General features: G+C 44.7%; 1 protein-coding gene across 1 annotated transcript in view; it reads left to right on the top strand.

The window, feature by feature from the left end:
* HEATR5B (HEAT repeat containing 5B) overlaps positions 1-13710 on the top strand; it is a 97822-nt gene that overhangs the window by 311 nt on the left and 83801 nt on the right. The window contains exons 2-4 of the mRNA XM_045009558.1: positions 8263-8431; positions 9428-9639; positions 11394-11502. Coding sequence (XP_044865493.1) covers positions 8306-8431; positions 9428-9639; positions 11394-11502 — 447 coding nt within the window. The 5' untranslated portion in view covers positions 8263-8305. The remainder of the gene's footprint in view (positions 1-8262; positions 8432-9427; positions 9640-11393; positions 11503-13710) is intronic.

Raw genomic sequence — 13710 nt, 5'->3', positions numbered from 1 at the left:
GAAACTCCCCAGACCCGGCAGCACCGGAGATGGCGGCTCCCAATGGGTGGAGTGGCCCTGCAGAGGTGGCAGATGGTGCCCTGGGGCTGGCACCTCATCGTGCAGGGGATGACGGACCTGGAGGGCAGCAATGTTTTGTGGCCTGTGTGTGTTGCATCCTAGGATTTGTGGTTTCCAGGGCTTATACCTCCATATTCAGGATGAAGGCTGCTGCATCATACCACTCCATAAGCAACAGTTGGTGTGTTGAGTGAACTGAGCACCTGTATTAATAAGGACAGGAGATACATGTTTAGATATTTAATGGTACGGGGGGGGGGGGTAAATGTACCATGTTGGGACTAAATAATAATCAACAAGATTTATTCCTGTATACCTGGGTGTTTCTGTGGCCCCTATGTCTGTAGTATCTGAGGGCCCAGATAGAATCATAGGCCTGGTCTACACTAGGACTTTAATTCAAATTTAGCAGTGTTAATTCAAACTAACCGCTCAACCGTCCACACCAGGAAGCCATTTAATTCGAACTAGAGGGCTCTTTAGTTCGAATTTGGTACTCCACCCCGACAGGTGGAGTAACGCTAAATTCGACATGGCTAGCTCGAATTAGGCTAGGTGTGGATGCAAATCGAACTTAGTAGCTCCGGGAGCTATCCCACAGTGCACCACTCTGTTGACGCTCTGGACAGCAGTCCGAGCTTGGATTCTCTGACCAGCCACACAGGAAATGACCCGGGAAAATTTGAATTCATTTTCCTGTCTGGGCACTTTGAATCTGACGTCCTGGCTGGACATCGGGGCGAGCTCTGCAGCACCTGCAACGATGCAGAGCTCTCCAGCAGAGGAGTCCGGCCAATCCAAGAATAGAAAGAGGTCCCCAGCATGGACAGACCGGGAAGTCCTGGATCTGATCGGTGTGTGGGGCGAGGAGTCTGTGCTGTCGGAGCTGCGCTCCAGCAAGCGGAATGCAAAGACCTTCGAGAAGGTCTCCAAAGCAATGATAGAGAAAGGATACAGCCGTGATGCAATGCAGTGCCGCGTGAAAATCAAGGACCTGAGACAAGGTTACCAAAAAGTCAGAGCGGCAAACGGACGCTCCGGAGCCCAGCCCCAGACATGCCGCTTCTACGAGGCACTGCATGCCATTCTAGGTGGGTCTGCCACCAGTGCCCCACCAGTGACGGTGGACTCCGAGGACGGAATAGTGTACCGGGACAGTTCCCCCTCCCTGTTCGCCGATGGGGAAGATGAGGAAGGGTCTGTGGAGGACGGCGCAGGCGATAGCGAACACAAAACTTCTTTCCCTGACAGCCAGGATCTCTTCATCACCCTCACAGAGATCCCCTACCAACCCTCCCCGGCCGTTAACCCGGACTCTGAATCAGGGGAAGGATCAGGCGGTAAGTGCTAGAAACATGTAAACATTTATTTTTTATAAAACAGGTATAAAAAAATAGAAATACTATATATAAAATTTTCAATGAAAAACTATATGAAAAGTAGGTCCACACATATAGGGATTGAACAATAATCCTCCAGGGACAATTCAAGAAAGGTCTCATTTAGGGTCCTCGAAAAAGCCTCCGCAGGAGGTTCCTGGGGAGAGGTGCCTTGTTGGGTGCTCCGTGGAAGCACACTCTTCCGCGCCAGGACATCCTTATATAGATGGGAATCATCGCCTCCACAAGCATGGCCGCATATGGTCCTGGTCTCTGCAGGGCTTCCCTTAGCATCCGCTCTTTGTGACTCCGAGGGACCCGCATCAGGGTGATCTCGTTCATGAAATGCTGCATCTAATTAGGGCAATTAGTGTATTGTTACTGTTGTGAATGGTTGACTTTTACTTTGCATAACAATGACCCTCGCTTAACAGCCACGTGTTGTAGGCCACATAGGAAAAGCATACATTGATCTTTCCCGTGCACTGGCGGGAGTGGCTGAAAAAGGGTCAGAGTATATTTCCAGATTGCCTTTAGCGGGAGGGCACAACTATCCATTAACTGATAAGCAGAATGTACTGTAAGGCTTACCAGGACTGTCTGCTAGACGGATTCAGCTGTCTCTCCCCACTTGTCCGCTCTCCTGTGCAATGCCGCAGCCAATGAGAGCGTATTCCGAAATCTCGAACTTGGCCCGAGATCTCGTGAGACTTGTTGCCCTGTATGGTCTTGTTCAGAGAAACTGACTAGACTGTAGTTCACTGTTCGCAAACATGTATCTGTTCAAGGAAATCAGTTACTTTTCCCATCACACAGCTTCGGCTCTTTCCCGGACTGTCCCGGCATCCCCCTCGCAGAGGCTGGCGCAGATTAGGCGGCGAAAGAAAAAGACTCGGGACGAGATGTTCGCGGAAACTGATGGCCTGCTCCAGAGCCCGAGGCGGCAGAGCAGACACAGTGGAGGGAGACCCTATGTCAACAGCATCGCACACACATCGAACGGGAGGATAGGTGGCGCAGGAAGACCAGCAGGCGACTCAAACGCTGCTTGGGGCTAATGAGGGAGCAAACGGACACGCTCCGGCGCCTTGTTGATGTTCTGCAGGACCGCAGGCAGGAGGACAGAGCCCCCTGCAGTGTATCTGCAACCGCCCTCCCCGCCAAGAAAGTCCTGCCCCCCCCTCACCCAAAAGTACAAGACGGAGGGGCGGTAGGGGCCGTGAGAACTGTCACTGCACCACTGCATAGCGCTAATGTACCACACCTCTCACGCTATACATTTGTAGAAGTGCTTCCCTTACAGGCTCACCCAGTCCCAAATCCAAGTTTCATCCCCCCACTGTGTATTAGATTATTAAAAGCTGTTTGCTGTTATTCACTGTTTCGGTCACGTCTTTCGTGTCAGAGGATTTTTTTTTGTAGGGGGTGGGGGAGGGGATTTATAATTGCACGATATAGCCTACATTACCAGGGTACAGACTTGGGGGCATGATCAACTGCAGGGCACACACACACTGCAGTCAGTAGGCACCAGGGTCACTCTGTGTGGTGTATGCTGCCCCGTGTCATTCTGTGATGTGTATGCTTGTCCAGGGTCCTAGCGCCTGCCCCCCCCCCTTAATGTTAAGGCACGCTGCCCTTACCATGCACTTCCACCGTAGCAACGAGCCTCTCCGCTGCCCTTAGCCCCAGCAAGAGCCCTCATCCACGGACAGATACTCACCCTTCCCCACACCCCTCACCCCTTCCTACGCCCAAACCCGCAGCCCACTGCCGTCATCCAAACCCCTATCCAAAGAAGGCACCACTCGCCCCTTCCAGCAAACCCACCCCTTCCTGCAATCCCTCCCCTTGATGCACAACCACTTGCAACCGTCCCCCACCCCAGAGACCTATGTAGGAGCAGGAAGATGTCATTCCTCTATGGAACAAGCGGTCTGTACATCAGTGCACACCGTGCCCAGCACAGTATGCGTCCATGTTTCAGCAACTGAATAGAAATGCAAAGTAAAACAAAGATTTATTAATAATGAGTGTAACAATTAATTTGATTTAAAACGTGCTTTGGAAGTGGGGGAAACTTGGAGAATGGGGTATGTAACCGCAGATAGAAATCGACACATACAGACACAGGCCCAGGGGTCAGTTTCTCTTGAAAGCAAGTGGAGAGTCATAGGTTACCCTGCTCTCCGAGGAAACTAGCTTTCAAAGCCTCCCCGGATACACAGCGCTTCCCGCTGGGATATTCTCTCGGCACGGGTGTCTGGCTGAGCGTAAACTGCAGCCAGGCGATTTGCCTCAACCTCCCATCCTGAAAAAAAGGTCTCGCCCTTGCTCTCACAGAGATTGTGGAGCACACAGCAAGCAGCAATAACTATGGGGATATTCTTTTCGCTGATGTCCGAGCGAGTCAGTAAGCTCCGCCATCTCCCCTTGAGACGTCCGAAAGCACACTCCACCACCATTCTGCACTTGCTCAGCCGGTAGTTGAAGAGTTCCTTCTCTCTGTCCAAGGCGCCTGTATAGGGCTTCATGAGCCAGGGCATTAGCGGGTAGGCTGGGTCCCCGAGGATCACTGTAGGCATCTGCACATCCCCAACCGTTACTTTGTGGTCCGGGAAGAAAGTACCTGCCTGGAGGCGTCTAAACAGACCAGAGTTCCTGAACACGCGCGTCATGAACCTTGCCCGCCCACCCAACGAAGATGTTGGTAAAACGTCCCCTATGGTCTACCAGTGCTTGCAGCACCATAGAAAAGTAGCCCTTTCGGTTAATGTACTCGCTGGCCTGGTGGGCTGGTGCCAGGATAGGGATGTGAGTCCCATCTATAGCCCCACCGCAGTTTGGGAATCCCATCGCGGCGAAGCCATCTATGATGTCCTGGACGTTTCCCAGAGTCACTACCTTTGAGAGAAGTTGCTCAACGATTGCGTGGGCTACTTCAATCACAGCAACCCCCACGGTAGATTTGCCGATGCCAAAGTGGTTCGCTACTGACCGGTAGCTGTCTGGCGTTGCAAGTTTCCAGAGGGCTATGGCCTCTCGCTTCTGCACACTCAGGGCTGCTCGCATCCGGGTGTCCTGGCGCTTCAGGGCAGGGGACAGCAAGTCACAGAGTTCAAGGAAAGTGCCCTTACGCATCCTGAAGTTTCGCAGCCACTGTGATTCATCCCAGACCTGCAGCAGTATGCGGTCCCACCAGTCCTTGCTTGTTTCCCGGGCCCAGAATCACCGTTCCACCATGAACTTGACCCATTGCCACCATGATCTCCACGGCGCGGCGTACCCTGCTTTGTGAGAGGTCTGCGCCACTCTGTGACTTCCTGTCCTCACCGCGCTGCCGGAGCCTCCTCGCCCGATTTCTCAGCAGCTGACTGTGGAAGAGGTGGACGATAAGGTGCGAGGAGTTGACAACGGCCATAAGTGCAGCGATGATCGCAGCGGGCTCCATGCTCGCAGTGCTGTGGCGTACGCGCTGTAACTGACAAGAGAAGGGCGCGAACAGATTTCCCGCCGGAGCTTTCAGGGAGGGAGGGAGGTGCGTGATTGACGTTCAATGACAGTTACCCAAAACCACCCTCGACACATTTTTCCCCCCCCAGCAGCAGGCATTGGGGGCTCTACCCAGCATTCCAATGGGCAGCGGGGACTGCGGGAACTGTGGGATAGCTTCCCACAGTGCACCGCTTCCAAAGTCGACGCCAGCCCCGTTACTGTGGACTCAGAAATTCGAATTAGTGTATTTACTGTGGATACACAAATTCGACTTCATAAGGTCGAATCCACAAATTCGACTTAAGTAGATTCGAAATAGTCTTGTAGTGTAGACAAGGCCATAGACTGTTAGGGTTGGAAGGGACCTCAGGAGGTCATCTAGTCCAACCCCCTGCTCAAAGCAGGACCAACACCAACTAAATCATCCCAGCCAGGGCTTTGTCAAGCCTGACCTTAAAAACTTCTAAGGAAGGAGATGCCACCACCTCCCTAGGTAACCCATTCCAGTGCTTTACCACTCTCTGAGTGAAAAAGTATTCAACCTAAACCTCCCCCACTGCAACTTGAGACCATTACTGCTTGTTCTGTCATCAGGTACCACGGAGAACAGTCTAGATCCATCCTCTTTGGAACCCCCTTTCAGGTAGTTGAAAGCAGCTATCAAATCCCCCCTCACTCTTCTCTTCTGCAGACTAAACAATCCCAGTTCCCTCAGCCTCTCCTCATAAGTCATGTGCTCCAGCCCCCTAATCATATTTGTTGCCCTCCACCGGACTCTTTCCAAGATTTCCACATTCTTCTAGTATTATACTTATTTTACATATGGGGAACCCAAGGCATAGGTAGAATAAGTGACTTGTTTAAGGGTCACTCAGCAAATTAGTGGCAGAGCTGGGAATAGAATTTGGATGTCCTTATTCCCTCTCTGCTGTTCTAAATCTACCAGACAACGTTCCCTCTTTCAGCTATATACCGCTCTTAAATAATGCATATCCGTTCAGAATGCTGCAGCAAAGATCATTTTCTTAGCCTGTTACTTTGACCATGTCACCCCTGTCTTTCTCCCACTGGCTCCCCCTTCTCTGTCACATCCAACATAAACTGCTTCTCTTCCCTTTCAAGGCTAGCTGCAGTCAATCCCCACCCTACCTATCATCTCTCATTTGCTGTCGAGCTACTGGTGTTCATTTCTGATCAGCCACGGTGCCAGCCTCCATTGCCTGCTTGCTTGTTTGAAAACTTAACACCTTCATTGTTCCTCCTCTGCTGCCCCTCATGCTTGGGAAGAGCACCCTATGAACATTCACAAAGCTACCTCATTATCCATCTTGACATCCCTCCACAAGAGTCTCCTCTGCCATGATGCCTACAAAAAAGCTTGACAAAAAGTAATTGTCAAAAGGGAATCATAATAGAATGGGGGTATTACTGGTGGAGTTCTTCAGGGATCAGTACTAGGCCTGATGCTATTCATTATTTTTATCAATGATCTAGAAGTAAGTGTAAAGTCGGTTAGGATAAAATTAGCAGATGATACAAAGATTGGCAGAATAGTAATACAGGCAGATGAAAAGTCATATACCTACAAAATGAGGGACTGTATCCTGGAAAGAAGTGACTCTGAAAAGAATTTAGTGATCGTACTGGACAAACAATTCAACATGAGTTCCTTGTGCAATGCTATGGCAAAAAGGAATAATGTGATTTTTGGATGTTTTAACAGAGGTTGGGTAGGGGTAGGAAACTGATTTTACCTCTGTATACCCTGCACACAGTTCTTGTGTCCACATTTAAAAAAAAGATATTGAAAAATTGGAGAGAATGCAGAGAAGAGCCACAAAAATGTTTGCAGGTCTGGAAAAAATGCCTATTTAGCTTATCAAAAAAGAATCAAGAGGTAACTTGATTATGGTGGATAGGTACCAGCACAGGGAGAAAATGCCCTATTAAATTAAAGGGCTCTTTAATTTAGCAGAGAAAGGCATAACAAGAACCACAGCCAGAAGCTGTAGCCAAACAATTTCAAATGAGAAATAAGGCACAATTTTTTTAACAGTGAGGATGATTAACCATTGGATCAAGACTACATGCCTTTCTGAAATATGATTTTTTGTCAGACCCAAGTTATTGGACTCAATAGAGGAGTAACTGGATGAAATTCTATGATCTGTGACACAGAGATCAGATTAGATGATATAATGGTCCCTTCTGGCCTTAAAATGTATAAATCTGGCCTTAAAATCTATGAAACATATCAGAAACAATGTGGTGAGACTCCAACTTATACATTTTAATAGGTTTAATGCACATTTCTTCCATTTAATTTCCCTGCTTTTTTATCTTTAAGGACAAAAAAGGAGAAGGGAATAGGAGAAATAGAAAAGTAGGAAAAAATAAAAAAGTATAGGGTCTGCAGAGTACTTCTCTCTGGGTTTGTAAATTGTCTGGTATGTGGATGAAATTACACTTGGTAAAGTGCATGTTTCATACAACTATACTGCTCTAGTTCTATTAAACACAATTTATGGACTATGTACTTTGTGCAGGAGATCCCTTCAACTGGAAGGGGTAAGGGCATCCTGGATCTCACAAATCAAAGAGAAGCTCCCCAGACTCCTTTACAAGGACCCATGGAGTATTCTTCTACATGGTATCCAGTACCTTGGAGACGATAAAGGGATAATTAAGATCTCGGAGGGGAAGGGAAGGGAAGTAGAGTCTCCTGACTAGTAACATTCTTTTTTTCTCTTTACTACTTTTTTACAGGGACCTCAACATTATTCTTTGCCAGGCAGAAAAACCTCTGAAATCCTGAAGCTGCCTGTACTTTGTTTTTGACATTTAAGGTCCCTATACCTCAAATACACGTGCACGTGCTTAATCTTAAGCATGTGACTAGCCCCATTAAGTATGTCTACACAGTTCATGCTAGTGAGCCTTGCAGCCTGGGTTGACAGACTTGGGCTTGCGCTAGACAGGAACTCAGGCTCTGGAGCTCATCCCCCTTCCTAGGCTTCAGAGCTTGAGCACTGGCCCAAACTGCAAGTTCAAAGAGCTGGCTACACACCTATTTTTAGAGCTCTAGCATGAGCCCTGCAAGCCCAATTCTGTTAACCCAGGTTGAGAAGCTCACTGCTGCAGGCTGTATAGATGTACCCATTGACTTCTGTGAGACTACTTAATTAAACACAAGCATAAATGTATTGGGGTCTGATACTGTAGTCTATTTAAAATGCAGTTCTGCTCTGAAAACTGCAATTTGCATTAAATAAAAAATATTGTAGCAAAGCTTTTTATTGCTTTACATTGTACATTAACTGTATTTTAGAGACAACACAGGAGTCTACAGTGAAGTCAGAGTTTAAATAAGGATGGAGCTGGCTCATAGTTTGTTGCTAAATGAAGAAGCTTTGGCTCAAATCACAGAAGCAAAGAGGCCGGTCTTTATTTTTGAGTGGTTGCGATTTCTGGATAAAGTGCTTGTAGCTGCCAACAAGGTAACTTTATTTCTCTCTCTTTATTTTTCTCTCTAAAAATGTCATGTTAATTTCATACACATGAAAGGGTACCAGATGGACATCCCTAACAGTGGCAGTAGGATCTGGGAGCCAACCTTCAGAGTGACTGGAAGTAGGCCTCTCTGTAAATCACAATTTCATGTAGTGCACAGAAATCATGAAAATGCCTCCAACCGACATATTTTTTTTAAAAAGGTAAAAGGCAAACTGTCTACAAGGAAGTCTTTAATACTTAAAAAAAACCCAACACCTTAGCTAATTAATTTCAAGGACAGGATGAATTTTCCAAATAGTGTTAGTCAATTTCAAAGATGGAATGACACTTTTTGGTATTGACTGACATTACTTGTGAAATTCATTCTGTTCTTGAAATTGACTAATGTTACTTGTAAAACTAATTCCATGCAAACTTCATAAAATTCAGTAATTTGCCATTTACACTGTCCTGAATTGTCTAAAACAAAATGATTTGTGATTTACACAGGGCCCTAACTAACTATAAGTGCATATATAAACTTCCTACTGTATCTTGTAGTTTTGTAAATACCTGTGCTTATTAATTTACTTGTTGCTTGTGCTCAGTCTGAAATTATAGATTTACAAACTACAATACATAGTAGGATCTACAGTTCTTCAGTAATATGTATACCTCGGAAAGTTTAACTCTTCTCTTCTAGTGCAGGACCTTTTCATGATGAGGAAAAAGAGGTGAAAAATGGCAAAGGAGGACAGTCCTGGGAGCTTAAAGGACCCTCTGTGAAGTAATATTGTATTAAATGATATATGATAGAAACAGTAAGAACTCAACAATAGCAACCATTTGTATATTTCCATTTAGCATTTGTATGTGCAGGTGTAGAGTATTTTAGATTGAAACATAAAACGTGTCCCTCAAAGTTTGTGGAAACTGGTAGAAATGTTGAATTACATATGAATGGAAAGAATATAATAACATACATTTTGTTCCTTTAATAGACAGATGTCAAGGAAAAACAAAAGAAGCTTGTGGAACAGCTAACTGGACTCATCAGCAGTTCCCCTGGGCCACCCACACGTAAATTACTGGCTAAAAATCTTGCGGCTCTTTATAGCATTGGCGATACATTTACTGTCTTTCAGACACTTGATAAATGTAATGACATTATCAAGAATAAAGATGATACTGCTGCCTATTTATCGACCAAACTGTAAGTAAAATGTTGCCTTAAGAGTGGGGAATGTTTGTTATAAAGTATTTCATATCTCTACATTAATCTGTATGTGTTTGTATTTGTGTATTATATACATATGTATATATAATGGAATATAAAAATAAATGAGACATAACAAGAGCAGGATTGGGAGTGTAGAGAGAAGGATTTAGAGCTAACAAAGATTCACGTGGTTGTCTGGAGTCGAAGAGTCTTTCTTCCGCGTAAGGAAATGTCTCTGGGCTAATTTTTACATTTGTCATCTAGAGGAAAGCTAATGCCTTACAGAATAACAAATGGACAAATTCCTCTACTTGGATTTTCTCAAATATTTACAGGCACATTCTGATCCCCAAATTAAAAGGTGCATGGAACCGTGCAGGCTAAACCCTAACATGGACTTCATATTTCAAGAGATAATTGTTAATGTTAGGCACTCTTCAGAAAGAGTGTTCACTGTTTGTTTGTATTAATCTACTGTAGCATACAGTGTGTGTCTCTTGAATAGATAATCTCTGTGCTCTGTGTGTTTAGCTTCAGCTCACATTTCAGGTACCGGTATCCTAGCACAGTGTCTTTCAACCTTTTTGATAACAGTGACTGGCTTGCTGCCTTCCTAAACTGTGTCAGGGAGATCTCGGGGATCGCCGCTGGTCCAAGGACTGGTCATTGAGAAACACTGTCCTAGCAGGCTCACTGGTAGGAAATACTACTTAAGGATGTAAAACCATTTATGTTACAACCCTTTGTTTTTACATACTCAACTATCTGAAATATTTACCCTTTGGGTTGAAACTCTCCTTGCTTGATTTATGCCTTTTTTTATGAAAAACGTTGAGCAGAACAGTTTGATAAGTTTGAAATGAACAGCTGGTTGGATAATATGCTATCAGTGATTGAAAAATTATTGTTGAGCATTCTCAGCTGCATATGTTTAAAAACTTTAAGCGAAGAAAGCCTTGTCCCTTTGTGATATCAGTTTACACATTCTCAGGGGCCTGGGATGCACGGGAGCTGCTTCTGTCAAGCTGCTTCTGGAACTATTTGTATGTCTAATTGAAACACAAAATTGCTTAAAATCCTTTCTGCCTCAACTCTCCTCTTTTCACCCTCCAAAAGAATGAAACAAAACAAAAAACCCCACTCCAAAGAACCAAGTTATTCTAGTACCTGAACATCAGGAAAAGGAAAAAATGCAGGTGCAAAAAATTGATTGACCCAATGATTTTAGCGTATCTAAATTTAACTGCATTGTACAACATTGTACACATTTTGAGTTCTTATGTAAAGAAAACCAACAGCAAAACTTCTATCTTTTTTCAGTTGTCGGGGCACATATATCAAAACGTAGGGAACGTACTGCTGACCTTTAACTGTTTTCTGTTGTCTGGCAGAAGACTGTTTTCGGCAACCATTTAAACCCTTAAACCTGCAAAGATTTAATGATATGCTTAATTTTACACAGGATTTGGGCCGAAGGAAAAAATCCTGCCAATGGATCAAGTCGGAAGCATCCCTGTTCCCGTGCAAACCCCACGTAGCTGATCACTCTATTTTCACTATCTAGGTTGAGCGAAATATAGAGTAAACAACCAACATAACCACTGAATAATAAATAGATTTTTAGTAATAGAAGATGATTAACAACATACTGTACATTTAAAAAATAAATTTCCTTATCTCCTCGTCTGCTGCTAGTTGTATGTTAAACGTTAACAAAGAGATTTCTAAGGGACATCTTGTCGTTGTAGGGCTGCAGTGGCATGTGTTGGAGCTTTTTATGAAAAAATGGGCAGGATGCTGGGCAGTTCTTTTCCAGAAACAGTGAATAATCTCTTAAAGTCTCTGAAAAGTGCAGAGGTAAGTTACCAGGAGCATTTTAGGTCTACACATTTAGGGATTTTTTTAAAGCCAAAACTATTTTTTTTAGTTAAAATGTCTTCACAGCTTTTCACTGAACTGAGCAAACAGATGCTGTCTGTATGGTTCATATCAGTATAAAGCTATACATATAGTTGTACTATGTAAGTGGTGTAAAATTTTGGCATGTGACTATTATATAGCAGTCACTTAGTTGTGATTGCAACTGTTAAAAGTTGCAAAATGGTTTAAAATACTGTTATAGCCCCTGTAACAAGGTGCTGGTCCTGTGTCACATGTACATGCCCTTGCACCCTGGTTCAGTGCTCAGTCCTTTAAGATTGAGGGACTGAGTTCAGGGAGCACATGACAAAAGTCCTGTGATTCTAAGACCATGTCTACACTACAAAGTTAAGTCAACCTAACTTATGTTGGCATATAGTCGCCGCAGTAATTACAAGCTTTGCTCCTTGTGTTGGTGGTACATGTCCAAGAGCACTGGTACTGATTGTGCTGTTAATATGGGATGGCTTCTTAAAGCCAGTAAATTGTGGGACAGCTTCTTAAAAACAGTAACAGTTGATATAAGCAACACAGTGTCTACCTAACTACATCAACATTGATTCTACACCTTTCATGAAGGTGGAGTTATTAAGTTGATATAGCAGGGCAGTTACGTCGGTGGGAGTGAAATTTTAGTGTAGATGCTTACATAGGTCGGCGTAAGCTGCCTTGCGTCAACCTAACTCTGTAGCGTAGACTGGCCTAAGTTGCAAGCAGCAGCTGCTGTAAACAGACAGTCTGCCCTACTACTGAGAATCCAGGGTCAGGGAAGGACCTGGGAAAGGCTCTCCATAGCAGACAGGAAGGATGTCTTCCTAGCTATCTTCCCGGAGAAGGATGTGTCCTCGCCCCTTTCCAGCTGGCAGAAAGTGGAAAAGTATCTATTCTCAAGCGTTTTGTATGTATTTGAACCTTTGTGTCTTCTGTTGATTAGTAAACCTGACCCTGAAGAAAGGGATTTGGACCTAAGCCTGAGTACATAGGGCTTATTTGGACTGTGCTGGCTGCTGAATCTGCCCCCGACAAACAGTCTTGTATTGAGTTGGATTTGCAGAAAAAAACTTCAACTGAGGCTATTGAGTTTGCTGTCATCTTAATGTTTTTTGGGGGCCAGTGGGAGAGAAATTTGAGCTCATTTTGTTGAACTCTTTTTGAGTTTTTAAATGTTTAACAAACACCGTTTCCTAGTCTTACAGCTATTTATTTTTCATGAAAAACACACAACAAAATAGACAGTCTCTGCCAGTGTTCCCTCTAATTTTTCTCACCCATGTACAGAATGAATTTTGTTATGTGCACCAATATGAAGGTGATGTGTGACACATCACAGGTTGGGGGGCAGGCTAGGGGGAGGCCGGGGGAGGTGTGCCTCTCCCCCGGCAGGTCCCCGGGCAGGTTCCCTGGGTGCCTGTGCAGCAGTAAATAGGCTGCTGTGCGGCCACGCAGCTTACAGGGAACTTAGGTCCCTGCCCCAAAGAGCTTACAGTCTAAGTGGAAACATTCCATGTGCTCATTAAGGAATAGTAATTTAGCTAGATTTCCCCCCCCCCCCCCCAAAATTGTTTGATTTCACAGTTGTCATAGACTGAAGTTTGAATACTGAGTGTCCCAAGTACAAAATTACACATTTAAGAAAAGATGCATATGTGTTTAGCTAGTTAAATGTGTATTGGCAGGTTGAAAGCTTTGTGGATGGAGCTTATGAACTATGTAAACCAAATAGTTCTAGATTCTCCCTCCCCCATTTTTTTCCTTGTTAATATATCTGAGAAATAAAATGCAAAAAATTAAACTAGTAGATTGAATCCAACATTAAGATTGCACAATTACAATAGCAACGGCCGCGCATGTACTATTTTCTATTCCTGTTTCATATGGAAAGCATAGATGCTGGAACTAGGGGTGTGGGGGGTGCTGCAGAACCCTTTGGCTTGAAGTGGTTTACATCATATTCAGAGCTTACAATTTGGTTCAATGGTTCTCAGCACTCCCATTTTACAAATTGTTCCAGCACCCGATTGAAAGTGCACATTAATACATATGTTTATTACTATACATATACCCAGTGCTTGAAGTAGATTGAAACAGCAGAGGGAGCTCTCGCTACACCGGCCAGGAAGGACAGGGGGCTCTTGCTATACTGTG

The sequence above is a fragment of the Mauremys mutica genome, chromosome 3, assembly GCF_020497125.1.
Source record: "Mauremys mutica isolate MM-2020 ecotype Southern chromosome 3, ASM2049712v1, whole genome shotgun sequence".
Taxonomy (NCBI): domain Eukaryota; kingdom Metazoa; phylum Chordata; order Testudines; family Geoemydidae; genus Mauremys; species Mauremys mutica.
Note: the sequence above shows the minus strand (reverse complement) of the source record. Positions and strands in the feature narration are given on the sequence as shown.